General features: G+C 51.3%; 1 protein-coding gene across 1 annotated transcript; it reads right to left on the bottom strand.

Moving 5' to 3' along the window:
- Nucleotides 1-880: 880 nt before the first annotated feature.
- On the bottom strand, nt 881-25,632 carry PMM2 (phosphomannomutase 2). The gene is made up of 8 exons (XM_065924308.1): nt 25,478-25,632; nt 19,658-19,769; nt 17,369-17,445; nt 16,622-16,713; nt 13,566-13,665; nt 13,379-13,454; nt 11,328-11,443; nt 881-2,355 (listed from the first exon to the last, which is right to left on the bottom strand). The coding sequence occupies exons 1-8, from the start codon at nt 25,562-25,564 to the stop codon at nt 2,254-2,256; spliced, it is 762 nt and encodes a 253-aa protein (XP_065780380.1). The 5' UTR covers nt 25,565-25,632; the 3' UTR covers nt 881-2,253.
- Nucleotides 25,633-25,635: the final 3 nt, after the last annotated feature.

Genomic DNA, 25,635 nt, shown 5'->3' with positions numbered 1-25,635 from the left:
GAGGGACTTACCCTCACCTGTCAGGGTTCACAGTCCTGCCTCACAGGGTTTTCTCATCATCATTCTGGGGATGATGAAGTGAGTGATGGCTCCCACTCTTCTGAGCGCTACCCTGTAAAGTCAATTTGGTTGTTATGTGTGTGGTGGGGACTATAATCCCATCTGAGCATCCATGCTCAGTTGTGTCTGACTCTTTGCTATCCTTTGGACTGTAGCCCGCCAGGCTCCTCTGTCCATGGGATTCTCCCAGCAAGAATACTAGAATGAGTAGTCATTCCCTTGTCCAGGGGATCTTCCAGACCCAGGGATTAAACCCGGGTCTCCTGCATTGCAGGCAGATTCTTTACCGTCTGAGCCACCTGGGAGAATGTCTAAAGAAAGAAGAGATGGATGACATGACTGGGGGAGCTTGGGCTGGGCTTGACCTGGGATAAGACTACAGAAGCCAGAGAAGGATGGCGGGAAGTCCGAAGTCGTTTGGACAACGGGAAGCGGGTTGAGGGAATTCTGACTGTGGGGTGGGGGTGGGGCTGGCCTTCGGGACCTGCCCAGGGGAGCTCCAAGCAGGGCGGAGAAGCAGCACACCCTCCACCTCTTATAAGGGTTGGGACAGTCTGAGTAAGACTCAGCTGTTTTATGTTTTGACATAAGAAGTTATGGGACTTGTACGGACCACTGGATACTAACCCAGAGGACAGAGAAGCGTGGAGGAAAGGTCTCTGCCAGTTGCAGGTACCATCCCACAACATTGTGGAAACCGCTGTGTCAAAAAGAGCGACTCTCAGGTCCCAAAGGGCTGAGCTCTTCCCCCAGAATCTGAGTAGGCACTGGCTCACTGAACCACCCGAGGGCAAAACGGTAATTGCAATGAGAGACAGGAACCAATAAAATCACTTTAATTTCTACTTTTCATTTTGAAAGATCATTACAGTATCATTTGTAAAATCCAGCCAGGAAAGATGCCCCAGGACTGCTGAGTCCTGGGGGTCACTGAGACGGTCACCCTAGCGCGTGACCAAGGGCAGGCGGGTGGGGGCTGAGCTCCAGCCTGGTGCTGCTTCTTGCTTGCACTCACCGATTCCGAGCTAAGACAAGCCGGGCTGGGGAGAGGCTCAGGGGGAACCAGGTTCCTCTGTGATGAAGACACCTGGTGGGGACCAACTAGTGGGGTGCCAGAACACCCCTCTCCAGTTCCCCCACCCCCAGATTCAGGTTCAGGTCTGCGAGTCCCCAGCAGAGGTCCTGCCTGGACTGACCCCACCCTGGTCTGGAGGGACCAAAGCTGAAAAGTGATGCGTGAACCGTTTACTTGGAAAGCTTGCGTCCGTGCTCTGGATGAGGGCCTGAGCTGCCGTCCTTCCAGCCACACAGGAACTTGCAGGAGGCAGGAGGGAGGAGGGGAGTGAGGGTTTCAGGCCTAACAGCTAGCTGCTCCAGCCCCGGGGTCAAAGTCTGGGTGAGGGAGGGCTGGCAGGGGTGTGGGGGGGTGTGGAGGTGGGGCGGGCTTATTATTCAAAGACCAAAAACCGGGCTCCAGATCTGTTAGCAGCTTAGGCCCTTCCCAGATCCCTCAGGAGGAGGCCCTTCGGGTGAAGTGTGATGGCCCCGGCACTCGCGGGGCCGGGGCTCAGAGCAGCATCTCGGGGCGGCCTGTGTGCCAGTTCTTGGCAGGGCTGTTGGTTCCACCGCCCATGTCCCCGGAGCCAGCGGGCACTTCAGCGTGTAGTGGATACGGAGCTACCCCGAGTCCTCCGCCAGTGATGTGCGAAGTCCCAGGGGTCAGTGGTCACTGGGCCGGCGCAGACACTCAATGGGCTTTGTTTCTGGAAATGTCTTAACCGTCTGTGCTGGGCTCGGTTCATCATAAACGTCCTCTCTCATCACAAGAGTCCCCCTTCCAGTGCTGATGCAGGGGGTGCAGGCATGAACATCTGTTACATTTTCCATAAGGCCCATGAAGAGGGAGGGTCCAGGCTCACTCCTTTCATTCTCTCTGGATCATTCTAGAACGATGGGGAAAGTTTAAAAACAAAACCCCCGGGGGCACCGTGACTGCACACATCGGCGTGGAGTGGGGGTGGTTGGAGACTCGGGTGGGGATGTAACTCTGCTGGAGGTGGTCCTTGGAACCGTTGTTGACAAGCCTTTTCCTCTGGTCCTGGAAACGGAGGGCCATTCCCCTGCCGAGCGGGGACCGTAGTGAGGACTGCAGGGAGGGCTGGGGGGGACTGCCTCCCACGGGGAGCAGGCCGGTCAGCAGAAGAGCTCCTCGCAGATCCTGCGTGTGTCCTCGGGCGCCGTCACCGTGTAGCCCACCGTCCTGGGGTCTGTGAAGATCTCGTGGTCATTCCCGCCCTGTAAAGACATGAGGTGGGTGCAGGCACCGCCTGGTTTGTCCTGGGCCTCGGCCCCTGCCACCCCAGGGCCTGGGACCACCAGAGAAATGAGGGACCCTGCGTTTCACTGGGAGCATCTCTGCAGCTACCATTCCAGGAGAGGAACAACCCGGCACAGTTGCTACCGAGAAGGTTTTTCACCTTCCCTTGAACTGCCTTCAGCTTAGGAACATGTAATTATGCCTGTGCAAGCAATCACGATGTTCCCGAAGACCTGTCTAAGGCTTATTTTTCTATTAAGAAAGCAGGCAGAGCAGGTGACAGGAGTCTCGCCGCTGTCAATTTGCTGTAACCGCACCCATATGTTCCTAACAGGTCACAGGGGAGGGCAGACGGGCCAGAGCTGCACTGCCCTTGAACCTCCTGGGACGATGGACACGGTCCATTTCTGAGCTGACGCTGGCCACGCATGTGGCTGGCCTGACAGAGGGGCTGAGTGTGGTTTATTAAGCTTCAACAGGCCCACGTGGCTGGATCCCAAGCCTGCTGACCTGGGCTCAGATTCTGGTTCTAGCACCGGCGACGGGGGTGCTGCAGGTGGCTCCCCATATGTGAAGGGGGGATCGTGGCGGAACCCTGCCTGAGGCGGGGCAGCCCCTGGGCTCAGCGAGCACCGGGCCCTAGGTTTTCTTGCTTCCCTCGCCCACTATGCCCCCAGGAGTTGAGGGCATGTGTCTGGAGGACCCAGGCATGCCGGGCGGAGGGGGTCCATGACTGTGATACCCCCCCAGAGCCAGCGCCAAAACCCCCTCTGCAGTCACACCTGTCTCAGGGAAATGATGCTTCCACAACCCCCGGCCCTGCCCCTGCTTTCCATCTCATGGAAATTCCTACGCTTTCCTTATAATGGTGGATAAGCAGCCTAACTCAAAAATCTTAAAAAAAAACCTGACAACTTTTTAAACGACTGACACCTGAAGTTACAGCTGCTCTCATCTTTGTAAGAACCAGCCACCCCCAAGCAGAAGGCGGAGGTGGTGAGGCTCACAGACCCACGTGGGTCGGCTACCGGCCCGGGTGGAGCTGCGCTGGGGCAGGTGCATTCCCAGAAGCTGGCCGGGCCTTACGTGGGCCTCACCAATTTATGTTCCATAAGAGGACTGGTCATTCAGCCAGCTCCCACTTCACGGCCAATATCTCCTAAACAAATACATGTGTGGGACTTCCCTGGTGGTCCAGTGGCTAAGACCCCCGCGCTCCCAAAGCAGGAGGCCCGGGGTTCGATCCCCGGTCAGGGAACTGGATCCCACAGGCCTCAACTAAGGATGCTGAGTGTCACAACTAAGACCTGGTGCAGCCAAATAAATATTTAAAAAACAACAAAACAAGTACGTGGGAAACCAACTCTTGCTAGGAAATGCAAGACTCCTCTTAGGCCCCCCGGGGCGTGGGGAAACCAGCACGGTGCCCAGCAACAGCTGACGACAGAGGGAGACCCAGCCCGGCCGTGTGCAGACACCCAGCCTCCCCAGGGACACGCTCACGCACCCTCGAGGGAGGGCTGAGTTTTCACGGGGAGACCATCAAACCGCGGTCAGTGCCCACTACCCACCAGGCCCGGGCTCGGAAGCTGGAGGGACAGTGGCAACGTGCTGGTCTCGGAGACCGACCCAGAGGCTCCTCGGGTGGCTGTGAAGAATGCGGGGAGGGGCCTCCGCGCCGAGGGCCGAAGGAAGGGAGGCGACGGAGAAGACAGTGACCGCCCATCCGGGAAAGGCTGCCGCTGAGAACCCACTGGGAGGGGCCAGGCTGGGAGGACGGGGTCCACATCAAGCCTCCGGGGAGCCAGGCTTCACATGGTCAGGTTCACGTCGCGAGGGTCCTTCTGGAGAAGGCTGGGGCGGGGGGTGAGGACTCCAACGGGGGAGCAGGAGTCAGGAGGCGCCTGCCACCAGCCAGGGTGCAAGCCCGATGGAAGACACTACCTGGGCAGCAGGACCTCTGGGGCAACCAGGCTCAAGGCCGCCGCGCCCACTCCCCTGGGGAGGGCGTCCCAGGCGGGGACAGCTGGGTGCCCCCCAGAGCCTCACTTGGCACGGCCATCCTCCGCCCTGATGGCGGGGGGAGGGGGGGGGCGGGCAGGTAGGGCAGCTGTCTCCGGATCTGAGTCAGCCCCACTGCGGTATAAGCCACTGGCTTGTAACGAAGCCAGGGTCCAGAGAGTCAGATCATCTGTGAAAGCGGAACTGCCTGCAGGCCTCTCCCGCCAGGGACCTGGCCTCAGAGCGCGGCGGGCTTCTCCTGGGCGGCACAGACCTCGCCAGCCAGACTCGGAAGGAGGCCGGAGAAGCAGAACCCAAACACCGAGTTAGTGAGGGCACCGCCCTCGAGAAAAATACGGCTTCGGTAGTAACACTTCGGAGGACAGGAAATGGTGGAAATTTCAGAACTGGCTTTACATATGCATCGCTGTTACCGGACTCAGCTTCCCCCAAGCGCCAGAACAAAGCTCTGGTTTCCCGGGAGAACAGGGAGGGAGGGAGGGTGCGGAAGGATGAATAAGCAGTCGTGTTTCCGTTGGGGTGAACCTGGCTGGCCCGAAGGAGAGGCCCCGGCTCAGCCCAGGTCGCCCATTAATATTTAATCCCCGAGAGGCCAAGGTCTGGGCTGCAGGGGAGAGGGTTCCAGTGAAACCTGATTATCCTGACGCTGGAGAAGAAGAGGGGGAGCAGGGCTCAGCGTCCCCGACCCGGGTTCCCGCGAGCGACAGACTCGACGTGACTCCCAGGGGGTCTGGGCTGCGTGGACACCCGCCACTGCATAGCCGGGCTCTGCGGCTGCACGTGGATGTTTACCCCCGGGAGTGCAACAGGCGCTTGGCAAGTCTCTACCTGTTAGGGGTACAAAGGCCTCTGAGACCAGGGACTCGCCCCCTGGCGGCGGGTGACAACCACTGCAGGAGCTTTAAAAATTCGTCAGTAAAACTGGGAAAGAACAAAGATGGGGGGCCAGAGGCCCGGATAACTCTGAGAGCTCCCACCTCAGGGTATCTCCAGCCACCTGAGGGCCATGCGCCCGGGGTTCGGGCACCAGGCCGTGGGCCTGGGGGCTCCCCACCTAACTGCCACATGTGCTGTTCTCCTGGTGTGAGGACTAGCTGCGGGTGAGAGCAATCTCACTTTGCCGACAAAGGTCCGTTTAGTCTATAGTGTTTCCAGTGGTCATGTATGGATGTGAGAGTTGGACTATAAAGAAAGCTGAGTGCCGAAGAATTGATGCTTTTGAACTGTGGTGTTGGAGAAGACTCTTGAGAGTCCCTTGGACAGCAAGGAGATCAAACCCATGAATCCTAAAGGAAATCAGCCTTGAATATTCATTGGAAGAACTGAGGCTAAAGCTGAAACTCCAACACTATGGCCACCTGATACGAAGAACTGACTTACTGGAAAAGACTCTGATGCTGGGAAAGATTGAAGGCGGGAGGAGAAGGGGATGACAGAGGATGAGCTGGCTGGATGGCATAACTGACTCGATGGACATGAATTTGAGTAAGCTCTAGGAGTTGGTGATGGACAGGGAAGCCTGGGGTGCTGCAGTCCATGGGTCGCAAAGAGTTGAATATGACTGAGTGACTGATGTGACCACAATCTCAAACAACTTTAATGTTTGAAAATGAATGCCCTTAGAGAATAGTACTGATTTTTTTTTCCCTAGGATAAAGTAAACAGGGTAAAAAGTAATAAGAGCCTGGCACCAGGGACACGAGGTTTTGAAAGGAATCAGGTGACTCCAATGTGCCTCCAGGGCCGAGAACCAGGGGTTTCAGATCTAGTGATGACCAGGTGGCTCAGTGGTAAAGAACCCACCTGCCAACACAGAAGATGCAGGAGACGTGGGTTCGATCCCTGCATCAGGAAGGCCCTCTGAAGGAGGAAATGGCAACCCACTCCAGTATTCCTGCCTGGAAAATCCCATGGACAGAGGAGCCTGGTGGGCTACAGTCCATGGGGTCGCAGAGTCGGACACGACTGAGCAACAGAACATGCACACGTAAGATGACCAGGCCAGGGGTGGTGGAAAGCGAGCTGACTGTTGGGCTAGTCCCTGGGTGACTGACCTTCTGGTCTGCTGATGGCTCTGGCATACCCCACCCCTGATCCATAAAATGGGGTTCAGAGCTGTGAGGGGTCCTGGCTCAGGAAGCGGATGCTGTGAACACCAGTGCCCCCTGGGGAACCGCTCTGAGCAGGAACGCTGGGGCGGGCGGGGGCCACTGCTGCCTCGGGCCTGGTCCACTCAGCCACCGTCTGGTCCTCTGGACCCAGGAGGCCGTGGATTCTTGTGTCTGGAAGGAAGGTGGGTCCCCGGTGGACACCCGGAACCCGTGGCTCCTCCGAACCCCATTCTAGCTTCTGCTCCCCTCCGCGGGGGCACAGGGGTCTTCTCGGCCGGGCTGAGACCCTCTAATCTGGTCCAGCCTCCGGGGGGCTCCGGTCACCCTGCTAACAAAGCCTGCCACAAGCTTCCTGAGACCTGGCCCTTAGACTTCACCAGAGAAAGGAGCCATGAGTGAGGTGGGTCTGACCCCAGGACACGGTGCTTTCGCTGGGGGTCCAGGAGATGCCTCGAGGTGCTGGGCACAGCGAGGAGGTCCTGACTGCGGCTGAAGACCTACGAGCATCTCGAGGGTGGCTGGGTACCACTCCCAATGGTGACGCGTCATCCGCCCCGTGGACCCCAGACTCACACAGAGCCCTCAGCCCCAGGGAGCCTTATCCTAACTTCCTTAAAGGCGCTGGCTTCTGGATGCAGGCCAGGCTTGCCCCACTGCCTCCCCTGTTAAGACCTCACTTTGTTCTCGAGCCTTCAGAAGGGGACCCGTGCCCCAGTGGACGGCCCAGGGCACCGAGGCCCAGAAAGAGACAGAGACTCGCTTTCGGTCACTGAGCCAGGCTTCTGGGGGCGCAGGTTTGGGTGCTCTCAAGCCCACTGCCCGTCTCCACCACACGGGTTTTAAAGGCAGAGTGATCTCACTGCTTTGGAAGTGAGGGGAGAGAATGACAAGGGAGGGGCTTCCAGAGCCCACTCAGGGGCTGACCCTCCGTGGGGCTCCCGCCTTTCCCAGCTGCGGTGGGGACGGGGGAGACCCCATGGAAGTGTCTAGCTCAGGGTCTGGCGCTGAGGAAGTACTTGAAAAGTTTCGCCTTCTTCCCTTTTTCAATGAGACAGTTTAAAGTTTTATTTTTCAATAGACAGCACCTTCAGGCAGTTCAGAAATGTAAAGAATAGGATCTGGTCACAGTGGGCAGTCCCTCTCCCATCCTCGCCCCTGCCCCCCCCAGTTAACTCGGGAATTTGTTTCTGGGGTATCTTCTCAGACTCCCCGTGGGCACAGACACACAAACGTGAGGTGAGAGGACTCCTCTGTCTTTAGACAGTAACACACCCTGTTACACTGCTCTAGCTGTTTCAGGCTACCTGGCATTGAGCTGTGTTTACTCCATCTCCTCCTGCGAAGGGCGGGGTCCTAGCTGGGCCGGCCCCTCTGTAGCCATTTCAACACACGGAGGAGAGAACTGTGAGCTGAATTAACCAGAGAGGAACTATGGAGGCAAAGTCCATTAGTGGGTAATGCTCACAAAGGGTTCAGATGTGTTTTCATGCTGCAGTGACTTAAAGTCAAGATGTTTTTTACAAAAAGCATTAAACAAGCAGCACTGTTGCCTGGTAATTCAGGAAGGCTGGGGGTGGTGTGGCAGCCCCCCAGAGAGCCAGGCAGAGCGGCTGGGTCATCTTCCCAAGCCCTGGCTGTCTCCCTCCCACAGCAAACTGAGGCCCCCCAAGGCTGGAGCCAGGGCCTTTAACCTGAACTCGGAGCTGGGTTTAGGACACTGGTTGTTGTGATTGCTGGCGAGGATGAGAGGGTTTCCAGCACTGACAAGAGTTTAGAAAAGCAAAGGCAAGCCTTTTACTTCTCCCCTCTGCTCTCTGGAGGTGCTCAGGGTGGGCTGGGGGTTGGGGAAGACACGGGGGACCCCATACAATGTCAGATCCCATCAGAGGGAAACTGAGTCTGCTGAGCTTGGCAGGGAAATGGTTTTTCACCCAGTACTCAGCTCAGGTGCCAGCTCCCGGGAAGCCAGCAAAAACATTTGCCCAGCACAAAGAAAAACAGTTTTCAAAATGTCTATCACTGAATACAAAAAGATGCTTAAAGCTAGTATCTGAACTGCTCCGCGTGTCATGATGTTAAGAGATTTAGATGGCTGGGCTGCTAACTCCCATTTCCAAGAAAACCACTGACAAAGAAGATCAGAGAAGAGGGCTAAGGATGACGCAAGAAGGGTTCACCACAGTGTTCGTTACGAGAGCAAAGAGCCACAACCCAAAAGGGCCTCCTAGGGAAATGGGTCAATAGACTGTGCCTAAACGCCAGAATGTTATACGGCCATCAAAAGTCTGTCTTCAAAAAATATTCCCTAACGTGGGGGCAGGAATGAAATATGTTGAGAACAAAAGCAGAAAAGAAACGAAACAACATGCCAGGTGCCACATTTGAGGTCATGTACAGACATGCAAAAAGGCCGGGCAGCATGTCAGCTGTGTCTCACCAATGCCTTCTTTCGTCCTCGTGCTGTTTCTAATTTTCTACAATGAATGCCTATTAATTAAGAATTGAGTGGGGGGGTACCTCCATTTCACAGTACCCATTTTTTAGAGGTAGGTAAGATTAAAAAAGAAGGTAACTGATACACTACTATGTGTAAAAGAGGTCAGTGGTAAAGAATCCTCCTGCCAAAGCAGGAGACACAGGGATTTCTCAATCCCCGGGTTAAGAAAATCCCCTGGAGGAGGAAATGGCAATGCACTCCAGTGTTCTTGCCTGGGAAATCCCCCGGACAGAGGGGTCTGGCGGGCTACAGCCCGGGTCACAAAGAGTCAGACAGGACTCAGTGCTCTGTGGTGACCTAAGTGGGAAGGAAATCCAAAAAAGAGGGGATTGTGTATACATATAGCTGATTCACTGCTGTACTGCAGAAAGTAACAAAACATTAAAAAGTGACTATACTCCCGTGAGGGTTTCCCAGGTAGCTCAGCTGGTAAAGAATGCGCCTGCAGTGCAGGAGGCCCCGGATCAAGTCTCGGGTCGGGAAGATCCTCTGGAGGACGGGATGGCAACCCACTCTGGGATTCTTGCCTGGAGGATCCCTGTGGACAGAGGAGCCTGGCGGGCTATGGTCCATGGGGTCGCAAAGAGTCGGACACGACTGAGTGACGAAGCACAGCACATACTCCAATAAAAGTTAAAACAACATCAATAAACAACAAAACAGACTGATGTGTGGTAATGCAGTGGTTAAACAGAAAACTCTCTAATTCCTATATGAAAAATTCCCCAAAGAAGTTGCTTACTGATTACCTCAAGAAGTGCATTCCACTCTGCAAAGCCCCAACTAAGGACTCAGAGGGCTGTTTACGTAGAGCAAGACGGTCATCGTCACAGAATTATCTGTCCTGGCCCATCTAAGAGCCCGCTTCTCAGACTGCAAGGGCCGGCTCAAAGCTGGGGGGATGGGGGAAGTCTCTGGCCCTCCCTTAGATCCTGGGGGTAGTGTCATTTGCTTGCTTTGCCTCAGACAGTGACTTTCTTCCCCCAAGGAGTGAATTTAAAAGCACTTCTGCCTCAAAGCATTTCAACAAAAGGAGGTGGTTATAAACCTTCTCTCTCCATCATTGAGAGGCTCACTGATACAGCTCCTGAGAAGCACGGTGTTCGCTGGGGAACGAGACAGAAGCTTGCCCGCTGGAGAGACGGTCTGTGGACTGGGAACTATACTCACTGAAAAAGTGGGCAGCCGGCTCTGGGGTCACCAGCTCTATCATTAGCTGTGTGACCTTGGGAAGGTTAACCTCGCTGAGACCCAGGTTTATAATTTTTTTTCTGGCCACACCACTCAGTTTGTGGGACCTCAGTTCCCCACCCAGGGATTGAACCCAGGTCCGCAGCAGTGGAAGCTCTGAGTCCTAACCGCTGGACTGCCAGGCAAGTCCCCCACTTATAATTTGGAAAGTAGGACTTGAGACTATACTATCTGGAAGACCTTTTCCTGCGGGAAGACTAGCACGTGGAGATCTTACTAAAAAAGGTAGGCCCATGTGGAATGTGCGTGCTAAGTCCGACTCTGCAACACCATGGACTGTAGCCCGCCAGGCTCCTCTGTCCGCAGGATTCTCCAGGCAAGAATACCGGAGAGCACTGCCATTTCCTCCTCCAGGGGATCTTCCCGACCCAGGGATCGAACCTCCATCTCTTACGTCTCTTGCATTGGCAGGCGGGTTCTTTAGCATTAGCACCACCTTGGAAGCCCTCCTCGTGGAACAGCAGACCTGCCTGTCCTCAGGAGAGCCCCGAGGCTCCAGGGAAATGCCTTCGGCTGGCACTGGTCTCTCCACACCGGGTTCTGCTCTCAGCCTCCAGTTCAGGTTCAGTCCTGGACAGGGGGTTCCTGACTGTGCCCCCGGGACGGCCCCCTACCCCCTGTGAGTGATGCCTACATCTGACCCTGCACCTCTCACCTCTCCTGAACCTCAGACCTATGAGATTCCCGTTCTGCCACCATTCAGGGCTCCTCGCGCCTAATCAAGATGAATGCCTCTGGGGGAAAATACGGTGAAAAGTAAAAAAGGCAAGGGCTTCGAAATGCAAAGAGAATATGATGACAGCCCCGGGTCTTGTTCTGGAAGGAGCTCAGGCGGGCGACACTCAACACCACACTGGAAGGCTCTATCCTTACCTCCAGGGGCGTCAGGTGTCTTGAGTGCAGAGAAGAGGGGGCTCCATCACCCCCATCCCGTAGGACAGAAGCCGCCACCCAGGGTCAGCCAGGCTGCCAGGCGAAGTGTGCGTGGTAGGGGGAAAAAGCCCCTCTGTCTGTCCTTTCCCCCAGCCCAAACTGAACAATGCGACTGCTAACACACTTCCATACTCACTGGCATGGTTTTGTCGCCAAAGAAATAGATGGTCTTATAGCCGTCCTTCTCCACGTGTCCCAGGCAGTACCTCTTGTCCCAGCCGTCGGGGAAGACGTCGAAGCTGATCTGGCCTCCTGCCGAGCGAGGAGAGAGACACAGGAGCCAGAGATGCAAAGGAAGTTAATGATGTGCCACTGAAAAAAAGGTGCCCTTCAAACTAGTCTGTAACTGGAGCCCCAGGGTTGATTTTTATTACCCTGGCTTGCTAATTACCACACTTTAGGGGTAGCTTCTAGGAATTTTTTTTTAAATAATTGTTGCTATGGTTGTTTTATTTTTAGTTAAGATATAGATATATACATATATTTTTTGATATGGCTCATTTTTAAAGTCTTTACTGAACTTGTTACAGTGTTGCTCCTCTTTTACATTTTGTTTTTTTGGCCCAGAGGCATGCAGATCTTAGGTCCTTGACCAGCGATAGAACCTGCCACCCCTGTATTCAAAGACCAAGTCCTAACCACTGGACTACCAGGGAAGTCCCTAGAAATTAATTTTGGCATTATGCCTCCCCTGCCCCCGGTATCATTTCACTTAAAATCTAAAAATCTGAAGTCTGAAAGAGACGCATCATGCTGACTCAGAGTGAGAACCGGGTCTGCCTCTGCAGGGCAGGCTTAGACGCTGAGGCAGGCCGGTGTGCAAGCGGCCGACAGCCTGCTGCAGCCCTGCTCACCTCCAGCCACAGCGCGCTCTCGGGGCACCCTCGCAACAGCAAGATGCACCCAGCTTGCTGTGCAGGAAAATGAAAATCCCACGGACGGCGATTTTCCACACAGCTTTCATGGGCAACACAAAACCCTTTCAAGGTTTTCTCAGGACACTTAACAGTCCACCCACTCATCTTTTACAGAGTTCCTCTGCAGCTCTAGTTCTCTGGCAAGTGTACGTTCACTTATTAGGGCTGGTGAAAAGAGAGGGCTTTAAGAAATGGCTCAAAAAAAAAAAAAAAAAAAAAAAAAGAAATGGCTCAACAGCACTGACAGTAGAAACCCGCCTGCTTAAAGCTGGGCGTGTTCCACCTGAGTGCAAGGCGAAGACGCCCGGCGCTGCAGGAGGGCTCTGCATCAGACACAGACGGTCACGCTGGCTGGTCACTGTCGGCAGAAGCTGCAGGAACCTAGACAAGCGCCTTCTCCTTTCTGGGCCCCATTTCTTGATTTGTAAAATCAGCCCAAGCGACTTCTAAGGTTCTCTGCTGGTCCCACATTACAGGATTTCAGACACATTCGACTTACTTGACCTGACAGGCTCCCTCCGACCCCTGCCCCATCCCATCTCTCTTCTACGGAGTCACCCACGTGCTGTCTCTGGCTCAAAGGTGTGCGGGTAAGTTCTCACTCTTCATCAAAGGCACACATGTACGTGTGCGTGTGTGCTCAGTCATGGACTGTAGCCCCGCCAGGCTCCTCTGTCCATGGGATTCTCCAGGCAAGAATGCTGGAGTGGGTAGCCATTCCCTTCTCCAGGAGAGCTTCCCGACCCAGGGACTGAACCTGAGCTCTTGCGTCTCCTGCCTTGGCAGGCGGATTCTCTACCATGAGTGACTGCTACCTGGGAAGCCCCTTCATCACACACAGTTCATCAAGCAAGATGCTCTCATTTTTGACAGGAGAAGCTTAGGGAGGAAGAATCCTGACGGGTGAGGATTCAGAACCAGCAGCCTGGAAATCATCTCCTAACCTGGCAAGTTGCTGCTACGGCTGATTTTGCAGGATAGTGGTTTTTATTTTTCAAAAATTTATTTGAGGCTGTGCTGTGCGACACGTGGGATTGGTTCCCCAATCAGGGATCGAACCCATGCCCCCCTGTTTTGGGAGTGCAGTGTCTCAACCACTGGACTGCCGGAGAAGTCCCAGGTGAGTGCTTTCCCCCTTATGGACGGGCCACCCGTAAAATCCTGCTGCTCATCAGCAAACTGAGCACTGAGTCCAAGTTCAAGACTGAGTCCAAGTTCAAGAGCACACCCCACAGCCACCTCCCGGCACGAACCCCTTGACGTATGGTACCTATGGAAAACGTGAGGCCTTTCCCCGCAAACTCTTTTCGCAGGTCCTCCACGAACTTTTGTCTTATCTTTTCTTTCTGAGGAAGACAAAAAGATACCGAGAGTCTAGTGCAGTAGACAGTGGCTTTCTCGGCCACATAGAGGCACACCATGTGTTCGCACACCCAGGCTATGTCAGGAAGACTCACCTGATCGAGCTCGTAGAACTCAATGCGTTCTTCCTGGCTGCAGCTTCTTCCGATCGGCGACACGTTCAGCATCCCATTACGGAACTCTATGAAAGTGCCCCTGGGTGGGAGGGGAAGGGGAGAAGGGTTCGGAGACACATTTGAGCAACACGGCAGAAGGACAGACAGGCTAATTTTTTTTTTATTAGTTGGAGGCTAATTATTTCACAACATTTCAGTGGGTTTTGTCATACATTGACAGACAGGTTAAGAGGTGGGCAATTCCATAGGCAGAGGCGGGTGTAATCAACATGTGGAGGAGCTGTGCTGGGCCGTGGGCCGTCACCAGCCCCACGTGGCCCGTGAGCCCTGAGCTGTGGCTGATCCGACTGGAGACGAGCATTTAGAGATTTCATGTGAAAGAGTGTAATCCTCACTAAAAATGCTTTACTTATCTTTTAAAACATTTACTTATTTGGCTGAGCCGGGTCTTAGTTACAGCATGAGGGACCTAGTGTCCTGACCAGGGATCGAACGTGGCCCCCTGCATCGGGAGCGTGGAGTCTTAGCCACTGGACCACCAGGGAGGTCTTGATAACGCTTTACATCGACTATATTTGACATGACTGTATTTTGGATATATTCGGTTAAATAAAGCATGTTAAAACTAATTTCACTTGTTCCTTTCTTTCCTAAAAAACAAAAAACCCAGCACTGCAGAAAGCTCAAAAACTATATTACATTTCAGCTGGACAGTGCTGCTCTTGGGCAGAGACTGTCACAGTGAGCAAAAAGTTACGGAAACAATGACAAGCTCTCACGCTCCCCGAGGAACCTGAAAGTATCTACCCAGACGCCTCGGCCAGTGAGCTAATGACATGCTGCTTTTCACCAAGCAGAGCAACACAGGAAACGCTGCCGAGATCTCGGGTGAGCTCAGTAAAGCTTCTGCGAGGCCGAGCGCCAGGCGTGGGGCTGGGACCAGATTCCAGGCCAAGGCAAGCCACAGTTTACCAGGTGAGCCTGGCAGGCCAGTTTACCAGGTGAGCTTGGGCACCGCTCTGAGCCTCAGAAGGGGGCTAAGGGCACTCGCTCTAAGCCCCCAAAGGAGCTCCTGAAATCTTTCTGTAAAAGTACTTTGCCAACTGAGTAGCAATGAATACTCAATCAAGGAAAGTGAAATCTCCCTCACGGGACCCTCCCCTGCTGTGCTCCACTTGCAGAGAGAGGCAAGCGTGTGTGCGCTGGAGACACTGCTCCAAACCCCCACCCAGCTGTCCTGGACTCTGTACAGCCCGGCCGGTCCCCGCACTGTCTACATGTACACGAGGGTCCAGGGGCAATGGTTATCATTTGTGGGGGATCCTAGGCCTGTGGGTCCTAAACTGTCAGAAAAAGAGCTCTTGTTTCCCCAGCTCAAGGACACATTATTACTCTCATTCCCGAGGCAGGGAGGGCGGCTGATGCATTGTTGAATGGGTTCTAACACCAGGACTCAGGCTGTTGATCAAGCATTCACTTCCCCCTTGAAGATCTGGACTATCTGATGTTTCACTGCACCTGCCCGCTCTAAGTGGGGCACAGAGTGAGGCTCACGAGGAACGTGGGCAAACGCTGCTCAAAGAGGGTTTCGGCTCTGCCTCCTGAATCCACCGGGAACCTTGGACTAATTCAGAGTCGCAACTCTGCATGCTGGTCTCTCTCACTAGACGACATCTTCTCTGAGAACGGGAGTGGATTTTACCCTCTTTTTATTTTCCCTTAACGCTTAGCCCAAAGTAAAGACTGAATTGACCTGGGATACTTTCTACAACGGAGAATTTCTAACTTATGCAAAAGTCAACACCATAGGGTAACGAACGCTCATAGGTCACCTCCCAGTTCCAACAAAAATGGACCTGAGGGCCCACCTATCTCATCCACTCTGCTTCCTGGGACAGATGAGAAAAGACGAGAAAACCAAAAGCCCTGCCCTCTGAGAGGAGGAGCTGAGTAGGGCCACCTGATTCAGGAATTCAGTCTTGAAAGTGCAGCATGTCTTGAAATTTAATTGCCATTTAAGAAATGTTTCACCTCCTAACAGAAGAAAATGAAAAGTATTTCAAAGAAACCACCTGTAACCTCATTACCCAGAAACAGCCACTGTTAGCATCAGGTCCATTTCCTGCCACTCTTTCAATTGTGGGCATGTGTGCATGTTACTGTTATTATTTAAAAATGGGAATTGAGATGATAAGTTTTCAGAGCAAGAGGTAGGTTCATAAATCAATGTCTAGAGAGGCCAGAAAAATGAGATAAACGGCCTGTGAAAGGCTGGAGATGGTGGTGGGGGCGGGGGTCAGCACTGCCCCTGTGCCCTCCCAGCTGCTGCCATGCTGAGGGCGGGACCTGAACCATTGGGTCTTCAGATGCAACAGAAGCCAGAGGCCCAGACATTTAAAACCAGACTTTTAAATGACAGCACTGGGACTACCCCAGTGGTCCAGCGGTTAAGAATCCACCCGCCAAGGCAGGGGACACAGTTCGATCCCTGGTCTGGGAAGATTCCACATGCTTTGAAGCAACTAAGCCCGGACTCTAGAGCACAGTGCTCTGCAACAAGACGCCACTGCTCTGCAACTGGAGTAGGCCCCGCTCGCCACAACTAGAAAAAACCCATGCATTGCAGCAAAGACCCAGCACAGCCAAAAATGAATGAATGAATGAATGGATAAAAATTAAAAAACGGTAGCACTTAATTCAGATTGTATTGAACAGCAGGGGCCAAGCGAACTTGGCTCTGGGGGGATTTGGCCTGGGGGCCTCTAGCTTTGAGCCCCCAGCTGGGGCTGATGCTTTTCCCACGCTGCTGGGTCACAGGCAGGTGCCTCGACTGGCAGCCTTTGACAGCATCGAGCTTTCAATTCCTGTCATGTGGACACGCCATCGTTTATATAGTCATTCGTCCACTGCTGGCCTCACAGGAGGCTGCCGCTGACCCCTGGTAAGCCCTGCGCTGCGGAGTTAACTAAGCCCTAACCCGCCAGAGGATGTGACGCCACACTCCAGTGGCGCCTCGTTGCTAGGAGCAAACCCACCTCTTCTTCGGGAGCTTGATTTTCGAGATGTAGCTCAGACAGTAGTTGATTAAATCCTGGATTAGGGCTTCACCCAGGTGACCTTGAATATTCTAGATAAAGAAAATGCTGATGTTACTTGACACAGCGGGCGATGTTTTCAAAACGGCTTTCTAGCCAAGCCAGGTCTTCAGCCACCGTGGGCTGAAGGTCGGTCACCTGGCGGGGGTGGGCGACACCCACACTGCCTTTCTCCTTTCCCGTTTTTATTTGCTGAAAACATCGGGCAAACCATAAAGGGCTACAGTCAAAACCATTTCCTGCTTCATTACTCAAGATTTTTATGTTCGTTATCTCTCAAAGTGCTTCCTGGAAGCCCCCAAAGAGTTTATCATTGCTACTTTTATTCCATTAAAATATCTGCAGATACGGATAGAAAACATATTTGTTTCACTTCGGTTTCCTCTTCTGTCTGAACAGAATGATCCTAATGGTAATAAGAGCTACATAGGACTGCGTATAAAATGTCCGTAGCAGGCAGCCTGCACTGGTCTCTGCTACCATAACAGAAATATTAGATTAATTACCCTTAAAAAAGCAATTATAAAAATTAAGTTAGCAATTTGGAATGTGTAATCGTCACATGGTTCAACACGTAAAAAACGAGGGTGAAGATTCATTACCACTCAGCCCCCGGAGGCATTCAAGTACCTTTCCAGAAAACATCTGACTAGTAGTCTTTCGTAGTCTGGATACTTGCAAACCTACCTGTTTACACAAGAGTTTCCCATCTCTGTATGCTACCAAGCCATTTTCTGGAAACACGTAATCATATTTTTTAATAACTGCCAATAAAACAAAAGAAACTTTAGAACGGAATGAATTGAACCCTGTGTTTCTATTTATTCATTAACACATGGCCAACAAAACTGCTAAACTCCAGTACTGACCTATCTTAACAGATTGGGAGGGTGGAATAAAGCTCCTTAAAAATCCGAACAGTGAGGAAAATCTGCTGAATCTGAGGCTATGCTCCCGGCGTTTCTGAATCAGAACCTGCAGGGCCAGGTTAAGAATCAGAAGATTTTTTTTTTAAAAAAAGCTCTTCAGGTGATTCTTAAGACCACCCACATCAATCTTGCCTGCGTTCATCCTAAGTCATTTCAGTCATGTCCGACTCTGTGTGACTCCATGGACTGTAGCCCACCAGGCTCCTCTGTCCACAGGGATTCTCCAGGCAAGAATACTAGAGTGGGTTGCCATTCCCTCAGATCTTCCCCATTCAGGAAATGAACTCACATTTCCTGCATCGGAAGCAGATTCTTTACTGCTGAGCTACAGGGGAAGCCCGTATCAATCTGGATGGTCTCAGACTTCAGGCGCGTATTATAGTGCAGATTCTCAGGCACGGTGTGTTGGGTGGGGGCCAAGCTCTGCATTTGAACGAGATCCCCAGGTGATTCTCATACAGGTGGATCTTTCAGTTTCTTCTGGCTCATGACTGTTTTGAATCTGGTGTTTCCACTCACACTCTGAAAGGTAACACACTGTCCTACACTGACAAAACCTCTCTGAGCCTGTGGTTAAATACCTGCTCAGAGGCATAATGGGCAATCAGGACCAGGTAACATGGTCTTAATGTGCCCCATTATGTTGTTTATATGGGCTTCCCAGGTGGGCTCCGTGGTAGAGAATCCGCCTGCCAGTGCAGGAGACTCAGGGTTGATCCCTGGATCGGGAAGGTCCCCTACAGAAGGAAATGGCAACCCACTCTGGTATTCCTACCTGGGAAAACCCCCATGGACAGAGCAGCCTGGTGGGCTACAGTCCACGGGGTCGCAAAGAGTCGGACATGACTGAGTGACTAAATTAAACAACAAACAACATGTTGTTTATGGCATTTCTAAACAGAGCACCTACAAGGACAGTTAGTGTAAGAGGAACAGAGAGCTTCTGTTTTGGGCTGCACCCCAAGACATGCAGGATCTTAGTTCCCCAACTAGGGACTCGACCCCTGCAGTGGAAGCATGGAGTCTGAACCACTGGGACCATCAAGGAAGCCCAGAACTGAGGGCTTTAAAGGGACTGCATAGATTACTCTTTCAGTAACCGGTCTGGTACATACACCCCACACAGATTTGCACTGGAAGGTATTAAATCTCGAGGAGTGGTTCTCAACTGGGGGTGACACTGCCCCGGGGGACATCTCCGGTGTCTGGAGGCGTGTATGGCTGTCATCCTGGGTGAGGGGGCGCCGCTGGCATCAAGTGAGCAGAGGCCGCGGTGCCGCTCAGCAGCATCCAGCGCACCGGACAAGAGAGAGTTCCTGGCCCCAGACATCAATGGTGCCAAAGAGAAAGCTCAGGCTCTCTAGGTCTCCACCCACTGTTTCTCACAGGCACCCCAGCAGCCCTGGGGCCATGAAGATGAATAATCCGTAGTCCCAGTCTTCAAGACAGACATAAGCAGGCAGTCTCCAATATTCAGCACTACATAAAACATAAGCAGCCCTACAATCTCCCGAAGGCAGTCGCTGAAGTATGATTCCAGGCCCCACGGACCTACTGAGTCAGTCTCCAGCTTCCTGAGGTCCGGGGCTCTGGATTCTGGTTCCCTAGGTGGGGGAGGAGCCTGGGTGACTCCGGGAAACACTGCGATAGGACAACGGAGGTGGGCGTGAAGACCCACAAGACCTCTCAACACCCAGGTGAGCAAGATGTCGGGATGGTGCCCAAACTGAGGCCAGGAAGGCAGTTAACGGATATCAGCAAGAAGGATTCCAGGCCGAGACACAGACACCCACGGTTCTAGGTCCCTCTGTCCACGTGTCTGAGTACCAACTGCTTCACCAGCAGCTCCAGAGATGTATGTATAGGATTAAAAAAAACAGAGAAAAACGAAGGGCAGAGAAAATGTTCCCCCAACAAGGAAGCAGGAAGGATGCCCCACAGGCAGGAGGGTTCAGGGTTGTAACCACAACACTAAGTGGCGATGGGTCCCGATAGCCTCACAAGAAGTTACTCTTTGACCAAACCTAACGAGCAACGCAGAGCCTACCGTCATCTCCCAGTTGCTCCTGTACTTTCTCAAAGTCCGACCCACCGACAACGCCAATTTTGATCTTCTGCCTCAGTTTTTGCAGAAAGCAATCCATGTCTTCGGTAATTTTCTGCATTTCAAAAAGGAAAATAAACAGTCAGGAGACATGCAGGAGATTAAGACCCCCAAGAGTAACACAATCTTTACTCTCCTACTTGTCTATCTGCTTCTGCATCTACAGGTAAGACCAACTGTTTGGTTGTGCTTTTGGGACATTGGGGGGGTCCCTGGTGGCTCAGAAGGTAAAGAGTCTGCCTGCAATGCAGGAGACCCGAGTTTGATTGTTGGGTTGGGAAGATCCCCTGCAGAAGGAAATGGCAACCCACTCCAGTATTCTTGTCTGGAGAATCCCATGGATGGAAGAGCCTGGTGGGCATTAGTCCATGGGGTCACAACAAGTCAGACACAACTGAGTGACTTCACTTTGGGACATTAAGTTTATCAGAAAAAAAGACTTGTTAAATTAAAAATTTTACCTGCCTTAAAACACACAAATAATACAGTAACAGCTGTTATGTTTTGCTCCAGCTTTTTTTTTCCCTGTGCATTTATACACTTGTCTGTAGGCACATATACAAAAAGGCTCTACTTTTTGAAACATTCTTTTTGGACTCATTCTATGTCTTGCACAATGACTTGCTTTCTCAGTATTAAGTTGTGATTTTTCCAGAATGCACATAGATCCACTCCTTTTAAATGCTACACTGTATTGCATTTATGGATTCAAGTTGTTGCTAATTTCAACTCATGTGCTAATTCAAAATAAATTTTAAACTGAGATGAAGCGATATCCCTGTGTTAGGGTAAACCACAAAGTATCTTTTAAACCCTTGTTTCATTGCTGCTGGCAATCTGAATCGTACACTTACACGGACACTTATCTTCATAAATAAAGCTGTGACTGTACACTTATCTTCACAAATAAAGCTACCAGAAACTAAAAGCAAAAAATTCCACTTAACTCCAATACAAAAACATCTAGAGTTCAATCTTCTCTTTTTCTTTAGAAAGCATTATTTTAAGAGTAGTACATGCATATGGTTAATAAAACTGTGCAGAAGGGCTTCTAAGAGACTGCAATCTTTTCCACATCTTCTGGTGGAATCTTGACCTAGTGAACAGTCTAGTGGCCTCTGAGTCAGTGACTGAAAATGGGCCCCAGAGGCCCCCCCAAGCATTGATCTCAGACATGAGGTCAGAATGGGAGGAAGTGGGGAAGATCCCTGTGATTGCAGAACATTAAAAATGCAACACTCACAACAAACATGACACTTCCACCTTCACACAGAAGCCAAAGGGTACCATTTATTTTTATCTGGACCCTTGTGAGCACTAATGAGCTGAATGGCCTGGCAGGTCAGCCAGGAGACATGCTCAACATGCATGGGTCAGAGAGGCACCTTCTCCCTTACAGGTGGCAGCAAATATTTCTCGACAGGAAATAAAACCCAGCTGCTTCTGACCACAATCGAGCATCTCTACTAGCCCCCACCACAGGAGAGAGATATGGAGGAAAGTAACCACACAGCAAAACTGTTGCCATGTTTCTTTTTGTGTGTGGGGGCACGGAGAAGCCTTTTTTTCCACTTATTTAAATATATTAAAAAAATTTTTTTTACAATGTTGTATTGATTTCTACCATACAATGCAAGTCAGCCATAATTACACATCCACTGCCTCCCTCTCCTCCAGGTCATCAGAGTGCCAACTTCTCACCAGCTATCCATCTTGTTTATATGTTGTTGCTACTTTCTCCATTCACCCCATGCTCTCCCTCCCCCAGTGTCCACAAGTCCATTCTCTGTAATATCTACATCTTCATTCCTTCCCTGCAAACAGGTTCATCAATACCACTTTTTTAGATTCCATATAGACACATTAATATATCTGTTTTTCTCTTTCTGCCTCAATTCACTCTGTATAACAGGTTCTAGGTTAATCCACCTCACTAGAACTGACTCAAATTCGTTCTTTTTTAAATGACTGAGTAGTAGTCCTTTGTATATATGTATCTCAGCTTCTTTATCCATTCATCTGTCAACGAACATCTAGGTCGCTTCCGTGTCCTGGCTGTTGTAAACAGTGCTGCTATGAACACTGGGACACATATGTGTTTTTCTATTATGGTTTTCTCAGGGTAGATACCCAGGAGTAGGATTGCTGGATCATATGGTAGATTTATTTCTACTTTTACATCCATACTGGTCTCCATAATGGCTGTATTAGTTTATACTCCCACTAACAGTGTAGGAAGTGAAAGTAAAGTGAAAGTTGCTCGCTCAGTTGTGTTTGAGTCTTTGCGACCACATGGACTATACATATACAATCCAAAGAATTCTCCAGGCCAGAATACTGGAGTGAGTAGATGCTCCCTTCTCCAGGGTATCTTCTCAAGACAGGGATCAAACCCAGGTCTCCTGCATTGCAGGCAGATTCTTTACCAGTTGAGCCACAAGGGAAGCCCAAGAACACCAGAGTAGGTAGCGTATCCCTTCTCCAGCCAATCTTCCTGACCGAGGAATTGAACCGGGGTCTCCTGCACTGCAGGAGGAGTCTTTAACAGCTGAGCTACCAGGGAAGCCCTAACAGAGTAGGAGGGTTCCCTTTCCTCCACACCCTCTCCAGCATTTATTGTTTGTAGATTTTTTGATGATGGCCATTCTGACTGGTGTGAGGCAATACCTCATTGTAGTTTGGATTTGAATTTCTCTAATAATGAGTGATGTTGAGCATCTTTTCCTGTGTTTATTGGCCATCTGTCTGTCTTCTCTGGAGAAACATCTGTTGAGGTCTTCTGCCCAATTTTTGACTGGGTCATAATGTTTCTAAGTAACTCTTGTGATAAATTCAAGGAATTCTTTATAAGTCATCCCAGACAAAACAAAACACAAGAAGCCCAAAACTTGGAATTAATGTGAAAAAAAAATTATAGAAGACTTCTCAGGGATAATTAAGGAAAATTAAGGAGCAGAGGAAGAGTCAGAAAACCAGGCCTGCAGGCCAGAACCAACCCTCTGCTTGTTTCTGTACAGTGACTGCAACAGTCATACCCATTCATCTCTGTGGTGTCTGCAACCATGACTACAGGGGTGAGCAGCTGTGCAAGCCTCAACCATTTCCCACCTCCTGCGGCGGGGCTGGGGGAGTTCAGATGCTCGACTGTGGTCACAAGCAGCTTTTTACAGAGCAAAGTTGACTGACCCCTGTATAAAATCACTTTAGGGCACTGCTGATCGTTTCCTGAGGTGTGATCACCAAGCTGTGCTTACAACAGCGGTCCCTGTCCTCAAGAGCTGCAGGTGTAAATAATCAGGGGTGAAGTACCGTTACGACTACAGCTTTGGAAGTGATACAGCAGAGATTAAAAAAAGAGGGTGAGGACTTCCCTGGTGGTAGAGTGGATAAGAGTCCACCTGCAGGAGACATGGGTTCGATCCCTGAGCTGGGAAGAGTCCGCATGCTGTGGGGCAAATGAGCCCATGTACCCCAACCATTGAGCCCACGCACGGCGACTGTTGCAGCCCATGCGTCTAGAGCCTGTGCTCTGCAAAGAGCCACCCCAAAGTCAGAGCGCCCCAAGAAAAAGTAGCCCCTGCTCGCGGCAACTACAGAAAGCCTACGGGCAGCAACAAAGATCCAATGTGGCCAAAAATAAACCAATTAAAAAAATACCAATCATTGTTGAATCTAAGTGATGTGAATATGGTTCTTCTGGGTACTGTTTTTTTCCCCAGTGATTCTGTACATTTGAAGCCTTTCATGACAGAAAGCTGGAAAACAGTCCACCCAGGTTTATGCCCTGCTTCTCTTTGCAGGCTTCTAAGTCTCAACTGCTTTTAGATGCAATGGCATTTCTTAGGAAAGCACTCAGAACAGCAACGTTCCACTAGCACAGTGAAATGCGCAAAGCTCTGGACGCCACTGGTTAGATTTACCTGATTAGGTCATATCCTGTTTCAGCAGCTGCAAGAAAAGATAATCCATTTGATTGCTTTCGGATTGCCTTGTGCTTATCAGTGTTTGAGAATGCTGTTTATTGAGGAAGGGAAAGATTGTATAATGCAGATCTGTTGCTAAATTAGCTTTATTTTTTACCTGGAGCACCCAGTGCATAAAATTTAGATTTTTTTTTTTAAGTGTAAAAATCATGTTCACCAAAGAAACGTTTCAAATGTTTCAAGGGAATACACTGCAGGTTGCCTGGTTTTGCTGCTATTTCATACTTTGTGCTTATATTTCCTGATTGCTACAGGGAATCAGAAGCACATTCCTGAATGGCACACCTAATAACCAGAACAGCCTCCACCTTGAAGCCTTGGCAGAAAATGGCAAACTTAGCAAACAAAACTCTGAGACCCAGAGACTTGCATCAGATCTTGTACGGAAACCAGGGTCATGGTTTCACTGTGTCTGTTTCCTAATTTAAAATGGAAATAACTACCCTACTTGGGATGAAAGAGGGAGAAAGGTTAAGAGGCTCTAATGATATTGTGTAAAAAGTCTTGGAATGTAAACCCAAGATCACTACAACCAAAGAGCCAAGCTGAGCAGCACTTTTACTGGAACACAGCTACAGTATCTACGTATGATCGATGGCTGCTTCTGCATTGATGTCGAGTAGTTACTACTGACCATATGGTGGGCAAACACCAAAGTATTTGCTACCTGGCCTTTTACAAACAATGAATTACTGACCGTGGCTCTGAACCACTATGGGTTTTTAACAACTTACAAGTGTGCGTGGATTGTGGAATCTCAGAGTCAAAAAGGGCCTTTGGAGAACTTGCAATTGAGTATCATCACGAGATACATAGCACTGTGGCTCAGAAAGGTAAAATGATGCGGCTAAGGTCACATACATTCCATGTGAATTCCAGAGCGCACCCACCACTGCTACCATCCGGCCGGAACCAAGCAGGGTAGAGACAGAACTCGAAGACAGCGAGGCCACTTGGAACCAGTCCCAAGTTTGAAGGGCCGCTGTTCAGTGACTGATTCGTGCCAGGGGGAGGTCAGAGTGAGCGTCATCACAAGATCTGTGCCCATGGCAACAAAGTCTGGAAAAGAGAAGTTCCCAGGAGTCCAAGGACACTCCCAACAGACAGCCTGTAGTAATCTAGGTCTTATCCATCACCCCACTCCACCGCAGGGCTGGAGGAGGCAGTGGTGGTGGTGGCTAATACTAATTGAGTATTACTGAACCCAGCCTACCGTTTGCAAGATGCTTTCATGAACTTACACGATTTCATTCGACCCACCCCCACAAACACCTCAAGGAACAGGTCACCTCCCCACTTAAAGCCATAGATATTGAGATTAAGTGACTGGTTAAGTGACTTGCTCAAGGTCCCATAGTTGTCAGGAGGTAAAGCTGAGACTCTACTCGGCCTGTCTGACCTGGAAATCTGTCTTTCACATCAAGCTACAGGCACAGACCACAGTGATACGTCTGAGAAGAGCATGCAAGCTGGAAAAGGGGCTGAGCTGGGTTTCACACCCAGGGCTAACGGTGAGATTCCAGAATTGCGTTTTCCAAGCCAACACAAGTTCCTTGCTCTCTTAGAGTTTTTCGGCCTGTCCCATGTCTCCGAGCACCCTAGGGTCTTGAAGATCTGGTTAGGGCTTCCGTCTCAGCCTTCCAGGGAACACAGCAGAGTTCAGTCGCTCCAAGGGAGGTGGGCGGTCCCTAGCCGCCCCAGATTGCCTACCTGGGCGGTCGTTAGCCCCGTATGGGAGCAGTAGGGGGCCCTGCACCGGCTACCACCGGGCGCCTCTTACCTGCCGCGGGGCCGTCAGGGTCCCGTCCACGTCGAAGAGGCAGAGCGCTGGGCCGGGCGCAGCCATGACCCTAGTTTCCACGCGCATCAAACAGGACTCGCTGGCACTTGGAATCCTGCCCGGAACTTCCGGGTCCGGCCCCCGTGCCGTAGGGCACG

The sequence above is a fragment of the Muntiacus reevesi genome, chromosome 2, assembly GCF_963930625.1.
Source record: "Muntiacus reevesi chromosome 2, mMunRee1.1, whole genome shotgun sequence".
In the NCBI taxonomy this organism is placed as follows: domain Eukaryota; kingdom Metazoa; phylum Chordata; class Mammalia; order Artiodactyla; family Cervidae; genus Muntiacus; species Muntiacus reevesi.
The sequence above is the reverse complement of the archived record's forward strand: the minus strand, read 5'-3'. Positions and strand labels throughout refer to the sequence as shown.